Consider the following 19125-nt stretch of genomic DNA (forward strand, 5'->3'; position numbering starts at 1 on the left):
AAAAATGACCGTAATTGCCCTATTTCACTATGACGTCACTGCTTGTTTATGTGGGGGATAGAATCGCCAAATCCAATACAAAATTCAACAAAATTTGCTCCTAGCGAAACAGTTTTTAAAATCTAAAATGGCCTGGTTTTCAAATATGATATGTGTTAATATGTACTAAAAAATATTATAAGCGTTTGCTGGCTATTCTACTTCTCTTCGTGGATTTATACGGGTTTTAGAACAATTTTCGTTAAATTTGCGTTGATTTGACCCCACCGACGACCATGAACCTTTGCGTTTAAACAATAGATTGTTTTGATATGACGTCATAGTAAAATTCTCGTTGGGACGGACATGCCGGAGGTGACGGTCCCGAGGGTGTCCGCTTTACACATGCAAACAGCTACTCGTCAACTTGAATTTTGTCCTCAAATATCTTCAAAACTAAAACCCAAACATAGAAATGGATGTACTTTCTGTTTCCATATATGCTAAACAACCTATTTGTGTCTAGAAATACTGGATTAATTAACTCCGAGGGGGAGGTGGTAGCCCACCAAAGGTACAATCATGCACGTGATACATGAATCGGCGCAGGGGGACATGGTACGAGTAACATCTGGCAGCCATTTTGGTTTGTTTAAAATCATTCCTTTCACGTGCATGTACACAGGCTAAATTTTATACTACATTTTATTCTTTTCGAAATGGTGTCCTTAGCTCAGCCTTCATTTAATACCGTAGACCCAGATGAGCTGTATGTTTGTCCATATGACCCAATTCATCGAATATCGGCAAAAAGATTGCCGTATCATTTGTCAAAGTGTAGAAAGGTGAGTTTGCACCAACTCAGTATATTAAAGCTTAACTGCTTTTGACTTTCTTTTGCAATTTACTTCTGCAACGATAAAGATATTTTTGTGCTTAAAAAGCAAAACATAATCAACTAAAAGGCATAGGATTTCCTTGAATTGACTCTAGCAACGGTTAGGGGACTTATATAGGGCTAACCTCAATGTCTTCCTTTTCAAAATATGTAATCTACATTTTTTTGAATAAAGTATTATTACCGTAACGGTGGTGATAAAACTACGATACATTTTTCGAAGGGCTTAGAATTCGAAGGAAAGTTTCATCTTTTCTTGTCTTTTCGTAATCTTAAAAAAATTAATGTTTGATTAGATCTCATTAACTCATTAATGTCTCGTAGAGAAGTACCTTTTATGTACCTGTATGAAGTCCACTTTGAAGATTAGAAAATTCCTTGTCAAAAGGCTTCCTGTTTTGGTCTTATATATTTATAATTAAAAAATGCGGCACATCTTTTGACCTTTTTGGTGTGTATTCTAATGGAAAAGGATGCACCTACCCCACCAATGGACGATTTCCAAAATGCTTGAGCTCTTTCATAAATATTGCAGGTGCAGACATTAAAATGAGGCATTTTTTCGGGCACTGTAATAAGAAACAATTGGAACCATGATAGAGTTAAAGGCAATTTCTAAGGGACTGTTTACATGATACCTGAATGAGTTTCATTCCAGAACGAGTCATTCTGGGATGAGTCATCCTGGTTTTCATTCTGGAACGAAACGCTCATTCTGGAACGATATTCCATGCAGGTATCACATAAACGTGGATTGAACACTCATTCCAGAATGAAACCACTCTCTGGGGAGAATGAAATGAAAAACACACACATATCAGACATTTAAATGTGATCGTAGCTTGAACTAGTTATGTTGATTTTTTTCATGTAAACATGATATGAAATTTCATTCTCATTCCGGAACAAACCCATTCCGGTATCATTTAAAAAATAGATTTTATATGAAGTAAGCTACAGGTATATTTTTTTCAAAAAGTTATTATAGTGCTCCCCAACTTAAAGAAACTTTCAAAGTATTCCTTCTTTATCATAATTTTCAAAGTTTTGTATGTGTGTCCCATATTGCATGTAAAAGTCTTGCCCAGAAATCCTCATTTTCAAATCTGAGCATGGGATACTTTTGACAGCACTTGTGTATTGCCATGTTGGCCTACCACAGCATTTATCCCTCCCATTGTGAATATAGTTGCAGAACGTAACTTATTTTAAATCTAATCTTTCCTTTAGATTCACAATGCAAAAGACTTTGTTACATGCCCTTTCAATGCACGCCATGAAATACCAAGACAAGAGCTTCACTTTCATACGTTAACATGCCCAGACAAGGTATTCATTACATGAAAATATAGTGACTTGTTGATAGACATATAGACCCCTTGCACTGAGTCCCAGTAGTCCCAAGAGGAATTGTTGTTCTGGGGGACAAAGCAATGGATTTTCTTTAACAGAAGAAAAGACGGCCTATTGTTTTATCCCTTAGAAAAATTCCTCTAGGAAATCAATGCAAAGGGTCTATTTTTGGTTAAGAATGAACAGATGTTTATGAAAAGTAATGACACATGGCTTACATGGAATAGATATCATCCATAGTACCAATCATACCATTCAAGATCTTACCTGCACACCCACAATTTTTTTACAGTGTAGCGGCATCAGTGCCAGAAATAGAGAAAACTGTTAAACAGCTTTATACTTAGAGCAAAGAAAAAACCCATGAGTTACACAAGTTTGATAAAAGCTTGTTATATACAAACTATAAAAGTCCATTTTTCTCATACTCTGATTGGACAAGAGGGTATCACGTAAACTTGACAACAGCCCTGGCAACAGCTCTCAGTGGGTAACAATATACATGTATTGCTGACCAGTAATAAAAATACCAGAAGTGATTTCCCAAAAAATTTTATTTAAGTTTTCCAAAAGCAAATAATCAAAAGGATCAAATAACTTCTTTGTGTTCTTTGACACTTGGTTAAAACAAAACATTTATTGACCAGAACCTCGCTCCCGTTCAATAAGTGTTAAGTGAATAAAATTTCTTTAAACTCTCCGGCTCAAATCTAATATTGCGCTCTTATATACTGTACATGATAGAGTATGCTATGTATGTGGTGTAGGAGGGTTAGAATATAACTATTAAGAGGCTGTCTCTGTAAGAACCTCATAACCATTTTGGTTGAAAAAACAGATTTCTTTCAAACTTTGTGTGTGAGTGTGCCCTTCCAAGGTTATTTCCAAAACACATGTTGTTTTGTGTCTCGGCGCTTTTTTGCAAAGTTTCATGGGGGGTCCCCTTGGGGACCAAATTACTCATTTTGACTACTTCTCATTCATGAAATTTGGGTGATGTTTAAAAATTCGTAATTCTATAACAAATCATCACAACACTAAATCCTTCCATATTATAATAGACATATATCTTATGCAAAGATGAGTAGCCTTAAAGTTAAATATGAACTTATTTATATCTAGATATTTTAATTTTACCGACCATCGATAATCGACTTTGGCCAGTTGGCTAAACTATGGCTTAGGAAAAAAAATCAAAACTCAAAAGTTAGACTTCGTAGGACTATAATATTTGAGTACTGCAGAGATAAAAGGTAGTTCTTACAGAAATTAAAATAATATTTTGCGACCAGCAGGTTTTGAGAAGTGAACAGGTCGACAAACTTTCAGTATTTTTGAGATTTAATGTATTACGTCAAAAAGGTGCAAATAGTTTTGAATGCGATTTATCTTTAAATGTATATAAATTCACTGTTTAAACTGATCTAATATATTTTAAAAACATTTTAACCACACAAATTGTAAAAAACGGTTTTAGAAAACAGCATTGGAATCGAAAGACTGATATCAAAACATGCCTTAACTGTAAGGTAAAATGCTGTATACTGTCATAAAATACAACGATAAGTTCACTCGAAATAAATAATTGTAAATTATTTGCACGATGCACAAACATCAATCGATGACCAAATCACAAGTATATTTGTTCATATTTTGCCTACAACCAAAAAGAAATCCAAATAATCCAGATAAACATGCCTTTGAAAATGAGTCATCATCTGCAGTTCGATACAACTGTCATGTTGATACATTTAGGCCCAGAAGTATCCACTTTTAGTCTTCAATTTCGTCCTCAGAGAAGTCTTTGAATATAGTAACATAATAAAACATTATTCTTGTAACTTTATCGAGGATAATAGTTTAAAAAAACTGCCTCGTTATTTTCCTGAGTTCATCTTGTAGTTACTCTTTTCTAGTAATCTATTAGTGAATGCCGCTGACCAGCAAAATTAGATTCAGCTGTCAAACCAATGCGGAAGAGTAAAAGTTTGAATATGTTGAGTGTTTGTTTTCATGCAGATAAAAATTTTGGAGAGTCTAGGGGGAAGGTAAATCTTGTAAAACTTCTGGAATGGACAGATGATATTCAAGGTCAAATTGTAATGAAGAAATAGAAAACGCGCGCGCGTGCTGTGTGCTGTCATAAAGCACACGGGGGTTGGCAGAACACGAGAGAAGTGTTAGTAGAAGCACGACGCGTAGCGGAGTGCTTCTCGACACTTCTCGAGTGTTTTGCCAATCGCCAAGTGCTTTATTGACTGCACACAGCACAACAAGCAAGTTTTTTATTTCTTTTATAAAAAACAAATTACACGCAACGGAATGTGTGCGCGCGTGCAATATGCTCTCATAAAGCACGCGCTCTAAACCAATCAGAACGCGACATTCATAACAGTTATTTTATAAAGTACCATCTTTCACGAGAAGACTTGACATATTACTCTTCCCAGTAGGCCGAGGTAGTTGTGATTTTTTAATCGCCTTCGTAGCGTCGGTTATGTTATCCGCAAGTACATTTCAAATCGACCACGTGATGCCAATGTTGTACCACGAGGAAAAGTTTTTTGCACCACGTAATTGAAACTTGACTGAATTTTGATCACGTGGTGTAAAAAACTTGTCCACGTGGTACAACATTGGCATCACGTGGTCGATTTGAAATTTACTTCTGGATAACATAACAGACGCTACGAAGGCGATTAAAAAATCACAACTGCCTCAGTCTACTGGGAAGATTAGTAGTGTCAACTTATCTTGGCCAGGTCAGGAAAACTTTAAGTTAATAATAATGATGTCTCTGGTTGGTAGATCTGTCCAAAACATAAATATAGTATTGGGCAGTTCTGGCTTCGAGATAAAAATAAATGAACAAAGAATGGGCTTCCTGTGGTCCACGTGTGACCTGTGCTCTATAAAATAGTAAAAGTTTTAATATAGCGAGCGTTTGTTTTTATGCTGATAAAAATTGTGGAGAGTTTAGAGGGAAGGTAAATTTTGTAAAACTACGGGAATGTACAGATGATATTCAAGGTCATCTTCTAAAGTACCATCTTTCACGAGAAGACTTGACAGAGTATTAACTTATCTTGGCCAGGTCAGGAAAATTCTAAGTTAATGACAATAATGTCTCTGGTTGGTAGATCTGTCCAAAACATAAATATAGTATTGGGCAGTTCTGGCTTCGAGATAAAAATAAATAAACAAGGAATGGGCTTCCTGTGGTCCACGTGTGACAGCTGAATCTATTTTGCTGGTCAGCGGCATTCACTAATAGATTACTAGAAAAGAGTAACTACAAGATGAACTCAGGAAAATAACGAGGCAGTTTTTTTAAACTATTATCCTCGATAAAGTTACAAGAATAATGTTTTATTATGTTACTATATTCAAAGACTTCTCTGAGGACGAAATTGAAGACTAAAAGTGGATACTTCTGGGCCTAAATGTATCAACATGACAGTTGTATCGAACTGCAGATGATGACTCGTTTTCAAAGGCATGTTTATCTGGATTATTTGGATTTCTTTTTGGTTGTAGGCAAAATATGAACAAATAATCTTGTGATTTGGTCATCGATTGATGTTTGTGCATCGTGCAAATAATTTACAATTATTTATTTCGAGTGAACTTATCGTTGTATTTTATGACAGTATACAGCATTTTACCTTACAGTTAAGGCATGTTTTGATATCAGTCTTTCGATTCCAGTGCTGTTTTCTAAAACCGTTTTTTACAATTTGTGTGGTTAAAATGTTTTTAAAATATATTAGATCAGTTTAAACAGTGAATTTATATACATTTAAAGATAAATCGCATTCAAAACTATTTGCACCTTTTTGACGTAATACATTAAATCTCAAAAATACTGAAAGTTTGTCGACCTGTTCACTTCTCAAAACCTGCTGGTCGCAAAATATTATTTTAATTTCTGTAAGAACTACCTTTTATCTCTGCAGTACTCAAATATTATAGTCCTACGAAGTCTAACTTTTGAGTTTTGATTTTTTTTCCTAAGCCATAGTTTAGCCAACTGGCCAAAGTCGATTATCGATGGTCGGTAAAATTAAAATATCTAGATATAAATAAGTTCATATTTAACTTTAAGGCTACTCATCTTTGCATAAGATATATGTCTACTATAATATGGAAGGATTTAGTGTTGTGATGATTTGTTATAGAATTACGAATTTTTAAACATCGCCCAAATTTCATGAATGAGAAGTAGTCAAAATGAGTAATTTGGTCCCCAAGGGGACCCCCCCTGAAACTTTGCAAAAAAGCACCGAGACACAAAACAACATGTGTTTTGGAAATAACCTTGGAAGGGCACACTCACACACAAAGTTTGAAAGAAATCTGTTTTTTCAACCAAAATGGTTATGAGGTTCTTACAGAGACAGCCTCTTAAAGTGCTTACTAGCCTGTCATGTTGGAAATACTACCGCTTATGCATGTCATTACATATATAATATGAAATCTAACCTTATGCATTGAACATGAATATTATTTGTGTTTTAGGGAGTCATTCGACAGGATATAGACCCGAGTAAGTTTTAATGAGAAGATATGCTACATATGTAGATACTGAGGGTACCATACTGGGTATTTACCTTCTAATTTTATTGGTGGATCTCAGATTGAATTGAAATTTAGCTTTTTTTTTGTTGAGGGAGGAAAACCAGAAAACCTGGTCAAAAACCCTCAAGGGAGAGATCAAACGCCTTACCCACTTGTGATATTGAGTTCAGATAATCAAACCTGAGACCCCAAGATGAAAAATGAGTGTACTTCTGCTTTACCTCCCTTGATTAAAAAATAACAGTCATTTTTACTCTGTATGTTTAACAAAACCAAGCTTGAGTTTACTGTGTTGCAACTAAGGGGGCTTTTATTAGAACATGGGGTGGGGGCAGAGGGTTGGCAAAATCACATGTAAAGCCTTATAAACACAACCCAACCCTCCTCTATGGTGGAGGCAACAATTAAACAACCCCTTTTCACAACCCTGTAATAGTTCTCAACTCTCCTATATATGTGATAATTCCCCTTACCGCTTTCTCAAAATAACATAACCCCACGATTTTATGATTTTGCCGAGCCCCCCTTTATGCGCTAATAAATGAAATCCCCCTAACATCAACAGTAAAACATTCCATTTAAATCTGTCTTGGAATAGATTATTTAACCGCCCTATGACTTTACAAGTTTGATATCAAGTGTTCTTGTCTTTTAGCACCAGCATATGTTCCTAGATCATCAAACCGACCTTTAACCCCACCTCCAACACAAGGGATTATAGAAGCATCTGAAGACTGGGATAGTGGTAAGATATGGCTATGCTCATTGTACTCTAGCTGTTGCATAGATGTTGGGATGTGCAGTTTTGTGGTTGTAGGGATAGTTTGATAGTTTCTCAGGTTTGATGGGTGTATAATAGTAATAATAATGATGATGATGATGATGAAGAAAACTTTACTATGTCTCTAAGCTTCTAGCTCAGTACAAGTGCTTTATTAATCATAAGAATGCTAATAGTAGTTATTTATTAGAAGAGTATAATAAAACCATATCAAATATGCAAATAATAATATATGTAGGAGTATGTATATATGTATGAATGTATTTAAATGCTACATGTCAATACTTAGTTTGCTTGATAAGTTGCTCTTTCCCTTTCCTTAAGGGTTTTCTCCCTCAAAAAAAATCAACATGTGAGGTGACAGTTGCAAAGTTAATACAAACTTATAAAAATAACAAAATACCAATGCTTTTTAGTATGGATAAAAGTGGCACTTATTCAAGGGGAGGCAGCAATTAGGGATGGAGCTTAAATGAGTCATAATATGGTAATGGTAAAATGATGATTTAAAAAATTGAAAACATAACACCTTTTTCTTGTCTTCTAGAGCCTGTCAGCGAACATTTTGTTCCCTCAAAGGCAAGTGGTTTTCATAATTCCGAACGGGTGGATAGTTATGCAGTTGTACAGATGTTAAGTGAAGCACAAGAAGAGCTGCATGGATCATTGAGTACTCCTGCTAATGTTAACCTGGCTGAGTAAGTTGATAAGACTGATAATGAATGTAGAAGTTTTGGTCCCGGGGGGGGGGGGGGTACTCTTGTCCATTTAGGGATTTAGGGTAGGGATGTGCCGCTGAGCCCACTGAACATTGACCATGTTCCAGAGTAAAATCACTGAAATTCATACCCTGTTCCAGAGCAAGATTGCTGAAAATCACAACCTGTTCCGGTATTGCGAAAATGGATACCCTGTTCTAGAGAGGAGAGAACGTGATTTCATGTACCCTGTCCCAGAGTAAGCGCGATTTTATATACCCTGTTCCAGAGTAGAATCACTGAAAACCATACCCTGTTTGGTGGCACGTACCCGAGTATAGCGAATATAGGGGAGTACCCCCCCCCCCCCCCCAGGGTTTTGGTAATCGGCCATAATAACTATTTAAGACAATGTGCTATTACTGGTTTTTCTGATTTGTTTAAAATGTTTCGGTCTTGATATTGAATCTACCTACAGCTGTAATGTTAACAACTTCCTGGTGCATAGGAATGTGGGATTCATTGGGGTACAAGATATAAAACCTACAGCATTATGCACCCCTAATGTATTCCCAGAGTAACTAGTGGTAATGGTTTGGCTTTCATCTCTGGGTTCCTCTTTGATTCCTTGACTTGAATCAACATGATTCAACAAGATTCAACATTGCCTAAAAATTTTCTCAAAAAACAAACATGCCGGAAACACCTTTCAAATCTCAAAAATGACTTCAATAATTTGAGGAGCATAAAATGTAAATGTAAGTCAAAATAACTGTAGTCACTAAAGGAAACCTGTGATCTCTGTCCTTGGAACAACATTTAAGAAAAGATTTGCAGTGGCGGATCCAGGTGAGGGGTACAGGAGGTGTGCACCCCTCCCTGGTTCGACTTTGTGCCCCTACTTCAAAGATTTAACCAATACATAATTATGTGTTTTTTGATTCTGAGGGGTGCACCCCTGCCTGGGTTAACTATGTGCGCTGCACCCCTACCTGAACAAATTCCTGGATCCCTGATTTGTCTTGTTTATGTTATAGCATGACACCAGCACAGAGAAAGAATTACAAGCGAGCTTTAAAACGACAACAAAAAAGAGCTGAAGGAAATGATGAGGAGGAGGGTCCCCAGATGACAGATCAAGAGAAGATTGATGCCATCGTAAAGAAATACCCATTAATGAGTGGCAAAGAAGAAGGTAAAGCTATATATATATTTTGCTATTCCAAGATGCTTTGTCTGTAGCCGTTGCTAGGTCATTTAAGTCTGTCAAAACATTTACCTTTTAGGGATTGAGGAAGGGACTGGGGCCAAGTGAATTTATTAATTTCATTAAAAAATGATCTTCACCACAAGAAGGTCATGCTAATATTAGTAATACTGCATTACCAAGTTTATTCATCCATCCATCCATCCATCCATTCATTCATTCATTTATTCACAGCCCTTTCTGCGTTTCTGCAACCCAACTGACTCCAGAGATCTGGTGTTTTAACTTCCATCGATCAAATTTGCAATGGCCCAAGTGCATTCCTGTTGTCAACAATAAATATTCCTGAGACTCAACAGTCTATTTCCCATAGGAAAATGGCTGTCAAGTTGCAGTGAATATTTGTATTGCTTGTGATCAGCCTGCTGTAAATTTGATAAGTGTAATTAAGCCAAACACCAGATGTCTGGAGAGGGTTAGGTCAGAAAAACATGAAACAGACTGCAATTTATGCATTTATTTATTCATATTTTACTTTTTTATTTATTTATTTATTGTTTGTTCATTCATTCCTAATTTTATTGATAGATAATTCATTCTCTTGTTCTTTACACTCTTTTCACTGCTACAGTATGCGCTGATTGAAATCGAGACAACAGTCGTAACAGGGAAATAAGGCAATACACTGCCGCTAATCAGTTAATGTAGAGGTACCGAACAATATTTATTTGACAAAAGTGTATTGCCCAATTTCCCTGGCGCGACTGTTGTTTCTATTAGCATGTAGCAGTGAAAAGAATTGTAATTTCATTCATTCATTTTACTTACTGTACAGCTATTGTATTTCTTTATCTTCAACAGGAGGCTTTGTTGACTTTGTCAGCAGACTCAACATCCACTGCCAACAAAACAAAATCAACCCTCCTACATACAAAGAAGCACCAGGTGTGAGTGGTGGGTTTGGTTACAAGGTTATCATTCAAACAGATGTCTTTTCTACCAATAAATACTGCAAAACCAAGAAAGATGCAAAACAAAATGCAGCCATGGTAGCATTCCTGGGATTAGACATTAAGTTTGGTAAGTTTTTATTATCTGCAATGACCACTGTCGTCATCTGTCATCAATATAGACCCTTTATAGGGGAGTCAAGATTGGTTCTCTCCCTTGCTTTGAGGGTTTTTTAAGGGTTCTCTGGTTTACAAGTTTCTCCCTTTGCAAAAAATCAACCACTGGCTAATAAACTGTGTTACCCCATCATAGAATAAAGACAATTTTGATTTTGAACTTTATTTAATCTGACATCCAGGTGCAGCGCCCAACCCAAATAGGGCTAATGCCAAGCTTACAGCTAAAGAGAAGCAACGAATGAGAGAGACACATGAAAAGCTAATGTTAAGAGAGGCTGGTTACCAACAAGCTGGCCCTGTACGACAACAGCCTCCTGTGATGCAACAGTCTCACCAAGAACTCAACCAAGCTATGGCAGAGGTGTCTATACAAGAGGTTAGTAACTATCCTTCTATAATGACTAGAATGATGTCTTTTATCCAACACCCTTGAAATTACAGCCAATCAGAATGCAGGAATGCAATTGTCTATTTGGAAGTATTCCACTGTTTCTTGCCATTGGCATTGTTTCTTAGGCAATGCATTTTTTTTTTAATATGAGGCAACAAAATAAAAGTCTTGATAAGTTAATAAAAATGTGTGTGCTTGGTGTGTCAGAACACAAGTAGAGAAGTGTTAGAAGAAGCACGATGCATAGCATAGTACTTCTCAACACTTCTCCAGTGTTCTGCTAATCCCCAAGTGCTTTATATAACTACACACTGCACAGCAAGCAAGTTTCTTATTTCTATTTCAAAACACAAATTAGAAATTATTTTGGATACGAATGACAAAGTACTGTAAAAAGTGTGTGCGCATGCTGTGTGATCTCATAATGCACACACTCAATGCACCAACCAATCAGAATGCGAAATTTATAACGGATATGTTATATAACGGGCCAAACAAATCATTAGAGTATGAAACATGAAACAATGTGTAGTCTATTCACTTTTCACAACTCTTTTCTCTTTCAGTATAATAATAAAAAATAATAAAACATTACTAATGCCATATATTTCTTCTCTTTCATTTAAGAATGAAGATGATGGCTGGACAACTGTACCCTCAAAAACAGGTATATAACATAGTTTTTGTAGAATGATATCTGTAACTTCAATCAAAATTCAAGCTTAGAGTGCCTTCCACAATACTCCAGTTTCGAGTTCACTGTTGCTCAGGGTTAGGCTGGATTTTGTGGAGAATATTCACTTATTCCAGTGAAAGACCATGAAGTTTCAAAGTGTTTGTATTGTTAAAGTTGTGCATTGATTACTTTACCGTTGGTATTTGTGAATATTTAGACACTGATTTGAGGCTAACCCTGAGTAAATGAGTCTGTAATTGAGGAACACAGCGGTAAAGTTGGCAAAATAATAACTTTATTTCAACTGCTAAAATTGGATCAGCTGACTGACTGCAAACAACTGGTATAAAGTCATGGGGCAATTTCTGTATTAGCATATTTTGCCATGCCTCTCTTGCTTGCTGCTTCTGCTGTTCTTTCACTGCCAAACACTGCACTTTGCTATCATGGTGAAGTCTGTTTGCTGTCAAGGAATTATTTTTAAAATAATAGAAATTTGAAGACTAACTTTTTTAAATATTACAAAGGTTTTTCGATTCAGGGTCAATCAATGAATGTAAACTTATATTTTTTGGATTTTTTAATTTTCATCTTGAAACTTTTTTCACAATTTCTTTTCATGTTTTGGTACCATTGACTTAGTAACAATGATAAGCTGAAACTTCCTGATGAATGGCCTTCTGTTTCCTTGCGATTAATTTATCAAATTAATAAAGGTCTTGTTAGATGGAAGCCAAAAACACAGATGTCTGGAAAATATGAAGGTTGCAGAAACCTGAGTGCTCTATAAGATTGTGATAACTTGAACGTTCTTAATCTTTTACCACAGGACATCCACCTAAAAATCCAGTCTTTGATTATTCACTGAAAGTTGCTGGACGTGGAAGGGGTATTGCTCGACGATAATACTGGAAGGAGTTGTATACGACATGTAGGACATGTATATGAGTTGTCGTATACGACATGTATCACTGCCTGTTAGAACATGATGACAGCCCCAACCTTATGTCCTTAATTCAGTAACGTTGTCCTTATACACCTATTTCGAAAATCATTGTCACACCAAGTAACAAGCCAAGGCTCCAGAAAACGTTGGTACTTTTAATTATAATTGATTTATTCATGGTTCATGGAAGTGGCTATAGCTCTCCTCTAATTATCATCTCAGGCAGCCTTGCTTGGAGCAATTTGTGAAGTCGATAAATGTAAATGCACTATGAATAAACTAATTACAGCTAAAAGTACCGGTGTTCTCTGCAGTCTTGGCTAGTTGCTTGAGGCTTTTGGTGTGACAACGAAATAGTTGTTCCTGAAATAGTTGTTCAACGTTGTCCTAAACATTAGGCTCTTTCTGAATCAGCATACTAGGTCATTATATTCTTATGAAGCAATTGCTCATAAAAAGTATTCCATGATATTATTGTATTTTTACTAACCTATTTGTGCTGATAAGGATAGCCTGACAAGCATATAAACTAAAGCTCACCACTTGCTTACATGATAGTGCTGAGACTAGATAATATATATGTTCAAGTTTTAAAATTAAGTATTACATTTAATTAATTTACAGCTATTTTCATGATTCTGTTGATCAAAAAATATGAACACTAACTATTGGAAATTTAATTAATGAAAGCCAAAAACCTAGACTTCTGGAATTATACCTAGTTGTTTGGTTTGCATTGTGTACTTAATATGAAAATGGACTAGTATGAATTTATTATATTCAGTGTTGATTGCTTAGGAAAGGATCAACGATAGTCCAGATCGACAATGATAAAGTCAACATAAATTTGTTATTTTTACATGATTGTAACTTTAAATATTAATAATAATTATTATAAATATATGAATACTGTTTCAGGGATTAAACTCTTTCTTATACTTTACTCTAGTATTCTGTATTAGACCACTATCAATAGTATGTATAGACTACTAACATATCTTAATACATCAGGCAGGGCTTAAAATAATGGCTGATCAGTCACCAGTTATGATCACAGGCCAAATTAGTTTTTGCTTACAGTGTAGTTATACCTTATTTCTGGCTAAACTTTACTAATGTCAAAATAACCGGGAAATCAAAATTTTAACTGGACAAGTCTCAGTTCTGACTGGACATCATCTGATATTGAGGCCATGAATATAATATTATGTGTATTAAGGTTGCCATGGACAAAGCCATATGCAACCATGTAATTACAAGATTTAGACCTACTTCAATCTACAATGTTGTGCACAGCATCATTTTTTTAAGCTTGCACTTAGTTAAGTTCACTACGCTATCCTTCAACAGCTTCTGTGTAAATATTCTTTAGTTTCCTTTATTTATTCCTCTATTTGTTTTAAATATTTCACACAATAGAAAGGTTAACAGTTTAAAAGTTACATTTAGTCTCTACAGATGTTTTACAATTTCCAAGCCCTAGTTGTCATGCATTGCCCAATAAAGAGACCCAAGAAAAAATTAATGTAACTTTAAATGCGATCTTACAACACAACACACAAAAGTATGACCCTAACCCTAAAACCTTAAAACTACTGCCCCAAGGTAGTTTAGTTAAACAACGTTTGAGAATTATTTGGTTAGCCGTGCGCAGTGTGAATGGCCAGTGCTGATCGCACTTGGTTAAACTACATTAGAGCTCTTTGTCATGTCTTCCCCACACACAACCACATTCCATCGGTATCTGCAGGTAGATGCCATGTATTTCCTGTTGTCTGTACAATAGGGTCATATGACAGATGCATCTATAAATATAAATAACTGCATCAGATCTTTGGTCCATACGGCTTGTTAAAATTCTGTGGTGAGTTTAAAATCACATGAGGGATTTACACACATTTGTGCCCTCGCTTCTGTATGTTAAACCAACACATTTTGATGTGAGGCTGGCTAGTTTAACCAAATAAGGCATGTAAAAGCTTGTTTGGTAGCCAAAATCCTGTGTGGAGAAGTATGCAAATACATTAAATGTGGTCATGGATACTTTTGCTCATTGCACTGTAACTTGGCAAGTGAAAAAAGTCTTAGTGACTCTTTGCATGGTCCAAGTAATTAAGATAATATGCTAATCACCACAGGTATAAATAAATTATTAATTAAACATATAGTTCCAGAGATTATCCATACTCCCCTCCACCCACAGAGGAATTTGAAATTTCCAAGGGGTAGGGGGGTTCATAGAAAGAACAAAATTGCAGAGTTTGTATGGAAAAAAATTGGGATTTTTTGGGGTGGGGTCTTTAAAAAGATTCCTCCATGGAGAGGGGGGATATGGATAATTTCTGGAACTACACATTTAAAAATTGCAACATACAACATAAATTATGAATTTGGCATATCAATGAAAGTTAAAACTCTTAAATTATCTTTGAAAACAAACCTTAAAATGAACTTTGCTCTCGTCATCTGATCTGGTCAAAAACACCTGATTAGTATGAAGCCATCGAGTTAATAATATCTGAATGCTGATTGGTAGTTTGTGTAGGTGATCTTGAAACATATCATTGGATACCAATAAAGTGTCTATTCCACAATGCATAGCAGCTAACAGCATATAAAGGTCATCTAGAATACTAAGAAAAATAATCACAAGCATATTTTAAACTGCAGATGGAAAATACCCAACTTAAATATTATAAAATTTGTGAATTCCCATCTATTATACCTATTTCAAAAACGATGTCTGTTTAAGATCTGAAAATAATGGGAAATCTGAGACTAAATGGAATTTTTGCTTTTGTGTTTTCTGACTAAAATATGCAAAATACCATTTTCTGACTCAATGGTTGCGCTACATATACCACATACTGTAAAAGGAAAATATGTTTTTTGGGTGTGAATGCATTTGCTACCCTGTCTCTGTTTTCAAATCTCTGGCCGACACATTAAAAAAAAAATGGTTGTATACATCCAGGATAAAGTTTTAGTATTACACTGATCCAAGTCAATGGGAAGCAACCTCAAATTCGAGATAAGGGAAAGTTTCTTTCGTTCTCACTGGACTATGAAGATGACTTTCTCTCAGGTTATTGAAACCTCAGTCATAACCAACAACAGTCTTTCTCAAGAATAAACTCACCCAGACGATCACAGTTCACAACAAACTTCAACACCTGGGTTCAAAACATTTATTCTTATGTGGGGAAGTTTGAGACAACGAGACTTGTTTGTAGAGTAAAATTTACTTACCATTTTCCCTTGATTAGAAACATGCCACATTCAAAGCCATTATCAGCTGAACTAGTACTGTCCAATAATGTCAAAGGTGGAGCACCAACGACTAGTACTTTCTTGCCGTCATCAAGAAGGTTCTTGATCATCCCTTGCAGCTGTGATATTTTAAAAAAATTCCTAATATAAGATTATCATCTATTATATCAATTTATTTATGATTGTAGCAGTATTTCAAGACTGTGACTAGAAGACCAAAAGAAAGAATGTATAAAAAAGTGTATGAAAAAATATTTATACTGCAGTATTTCTACACTGTGACTAGAGGACCAAATGTACAAAAAAGTGTATGAAATAATATCTCACAAAGTCATAGACTCAGTTACTAACCTTTATAGCATCAAAGTTCCCTTTTCCACAAAAGTATCCAACATTAAGTGCATCTAAGACCACGTCATAAGGTCCTGTCTTAGTGATATATTGATCCAAGCTATGCGGTAAATTGTCTTTGCTGTCAGGAGAATGCTTATCAATGAAGTTCCCTATCATTGTAAAACACTTGACATGTTGCCCTTCAAGATTTTTCCACAGGAGATGAATAAGATGTTGTTTAAGGATGGAATGCTCATTTTCTGTTAGTTTACCAGAGTCAAGTGTATGGCCACATGACTTGCATTTACCACTGTAATGGAATGAATGATAACAATATATTTATCATTTAATTATGCAAAGAATGTGTATGACACCTTTTGTTACTCAATTAGTGAGTGCACATCCAGAGAGGTTAGTTTACCTTGAGTTTATTGTGGTCCAACTCGTTTGCCATTTCTTACTTGTTTGTCTAGAAAGAATAAACGAAACATTTCCCGTCATTTATTTACCTAATCATAACAGTATTTCTTCCTTTTTACCACAAATGTAAATTTTCTTGCTTTCTCAATGGTCAAGAGCTGTGGTAATTATATAAATATGCCTCAGGGGTACATGACATTTTGAATAACTCTTGCTGATATTGTGACAAATAGAAGGATATTCCACACAAAACCGTTGGAAATTTGTTAACTCTATTCTTAGAAAGAAAGAAAAAATAAGACTATGGAAGCTTAGAATAATTATGTTGTCATGCACGCACTCATAGTGCTATTGCTCATTGTCTACTGTCATTCCTTTGAGTAGATCATGCATGATAACTGCACACAAATATGGATGCAATTCAAACGAAGAATCTTATTTTCAAGAATGACACAAGTGGTCTAAAATAGACAAGAAGGCATACACCTAATTGAAAAAAATGTAGTCGGGTTCGAGAAGGTCATATCATCGAAGCTATCATATTTGCATAGACATGTAAAAATGCACAGTAGAGCAAAGTCAGTCAACCTAGATCAACAACATGCCAAACCCATGATGCATAAAATGTGCAATACGCATGAAATTAGCGTAATTGTTTGTCTTCCCATGCTCCCCTTTGGTCTTAACTTTGATGATATAACCTTTTTTTGAACCCGACGTTTTTTCAGTTAGGTGTATATAATCCTTTAATTGCATTATGTTACACAGTGCTTCCCCTCAATACTGTATAATTCTTACAAAACCCTCATTGTGATGATTTTGATGTTTTAGTGGCATGTCAATCAAGGCATTTCATAGGCACATGCCCTGATGTACCCTTGAAAACATTGTGCTTTTTGACATGTCATTTACATTCATCTAATCTTGTCATTTGTCATGACGGCAAATTGTATGCATAATTTTGGCAGTTTTGAAGAGGAAGCACTATAAAAACAAATACCTCTCACCCTCTGAACCATTCAGCAACAGTCTCTAATGTTTTAATATTCAGTTGTAGTCTATCAGTTTTGACATTCTGTAATATTTCCAATACTCTATCATCCCACATTTCTCTATTCCTACTCTTCACAACTCCACTTATAAGAGCTGGATAGCAGCAAAGGCTTGACAACTTTTCTTCCCTCATTTCTTCATACAATTTAAACGCAATTTCCAGCCTTCCAGCTCTTGCAGCAGAAATAACTATTGGTGTATAATTCCGTAAAGTTCTTCCAACACCAGCTCCTTGCATTTCTCTTAACAACACAACACCCTGGTCTAACAATCCATTTTCTGAAAAATACAGCGTTAGAATATAATAAGTAGCTCCATCTCTCTGAATTTTACACTTGTTCATTTTATGCAAGACATAGTCAACGATGTCGTGGTTTTGCTCCCGAACTGCGTGATACAACAGACAGTTAAACGTCCTTGTTAAGCTTTCATTGGACCAATAATTCTCTAAAAAGCTCTCTAGAAGTTGTCTGGCACTGCTGAGGTCGTTGTTCTCGCATAGTTTTCGTATTTTCCAAAGATATTTCGATTTTTTGATTGCAGACTCTCGGCTTGTCTTCTTTGACTCGCTTGAACTCGTGGTCGCTTCACCTCTACTTTTTACTATCACTCCACATAAATTACGAATAAATAATGAACTCAGATTTAATCTATTAGTTTTAGCCTTGATAAAATAAAATCCTTGAGGGCGATAACGGGATATGAGTCGAATTAAAAAGCCTAGTCTGCAAGAACGATGAAAAGCTCCACCAGCCGCCATCTTTGATAAACACGTAAAACTAGACCTCCACAAGTATGACTTGGGCTACCTATGGTCTTATCAGTCAGTCTACCCCCACCGAGTAGGGATAAGTTCAAGCTAGCAATGTTCTAAATAATAAGATGAAATTAAAAGCTTTTCATTCAACGTTTCTTCTAATAAGGATCCTTCTTGTCTACATACAAAGAACATGGATTTGTACAACCTGGTCGCGAGAGTACAAGCGTTACTATGGCTTGTACACAGTCATCCCAAGCCCTCCCCCCACAGCTAACTATTCATATGAATTAGAGCACCCTTCGATTATAATAGCATCTACTGCTATTTTCACAAACATGCGAATTCGCTAGTTGCAAGCTGCACGCTGAAATTTTGTACAAAGGTACTAAGATAGCTTCATATTCAACCTAGGACCCAGAGCCCACGTTTCTCTTGGTCGACAACGAGAATAGTTTACCCCTCCCCCTATTAGTAGCGATGTGTACATATTGTATGGTGTATTGTGAGTCCTATAAGTAACGCAAATCAATATACCACCTGCCTATGGCTACATAAAGATAATAGCTCTATGAATATTAAAATACTTGGCAAATTCATTATAGAAGCCAGAGTGGCCAACCCGTGACTTGCTAAAGTAAATAATGTCAAAAAA

General features: G+C 35.7%; 2 protein-coding genes across 3 annotated transcripts; one reads left to right on the plus strand and one right to left on the minus strand.

The window, feature by feature from the left end:
* Window positions 1–244: 244 nt before the first annotated feature.
* LOC116298563 (uncharacterized) lies at window positions 245–13580 on the plus strand. Its single transcript, XM_031707075.2, has 10 exons — window positions 245–824; window positions 2108–2206; window positions 6749–6776; window positions 7464–7553; window positions 8137–8287; window positions 9325–9482; window positions 10356–10574; window positions 10804–11000; window positions 11643–11682; window positions 12521–13580. The coding sequence occupies exons 1-10, from the start codon at window positions 699–701 to the stop codon at window positions 12595–12597; spliced, it is 1185 nt and encodes a 394-aa protein (XP_031562935.2). The 5' UTR covers window positions 245–698; the 3' UTR covers window positions 12598–13580.
* On the minus strand, window positions 11965–18679 carry LOC116298562 (mitochondrial ribonuclease P catalytic subunit). 2 transcript variants are annotated; one of them, XM_031707073.2, is made up of 6 exons: window positions 17668–18668; window positions 16662–16709; window positions 16259–16550; window positions 15887–16026; window positions 15078–15270; window positions 11965–14442 (listed from the first exon to the last, which is right to left on the minus strand). In XM_031707073.2, exons 1-6 carry the CDS (start codon window positions 18471–18473, stop codon window positions 14344–14346), a joined length of 1578 nt encoding a protein of 525 aa, XP_031562933.2. In that variant the 5' UTR covers window positions 18474–18668; the 3' UTR covers window positions 11965–14343. The 2 variants fall into 2 exon arrangements, with proteins under 2 accessions (XP_031562933.2, XP_031562934.2); XM_031707074.2 differs by having other exon boundaries at window positions 14336–14442; window positions 15078–15103; window positions 17668–18679.
* Between the last annotated feature and the right edge of the window lie 446 nt (window positions 18680–19125).

This window comes from Actinia tenebrosa, unplaced genomic scaffold (genome assembly GCF_029948245.1).
Source record: "Actinia tenebrosa isolate PJP-AT-01 unplaced genomic scaffold, QUT_ActTen_1.0 PGA_scaffold2__45_contigs__length_23673736, whole genome shotgun sequence".
In the NCBI taxonomy this organism is placed as follows: Eukaryota; Metazoa; Cnidaria; class Anthozoa; order Actiniaria; family Actiniidae; genus Actinia; species Actinia tenebrosa.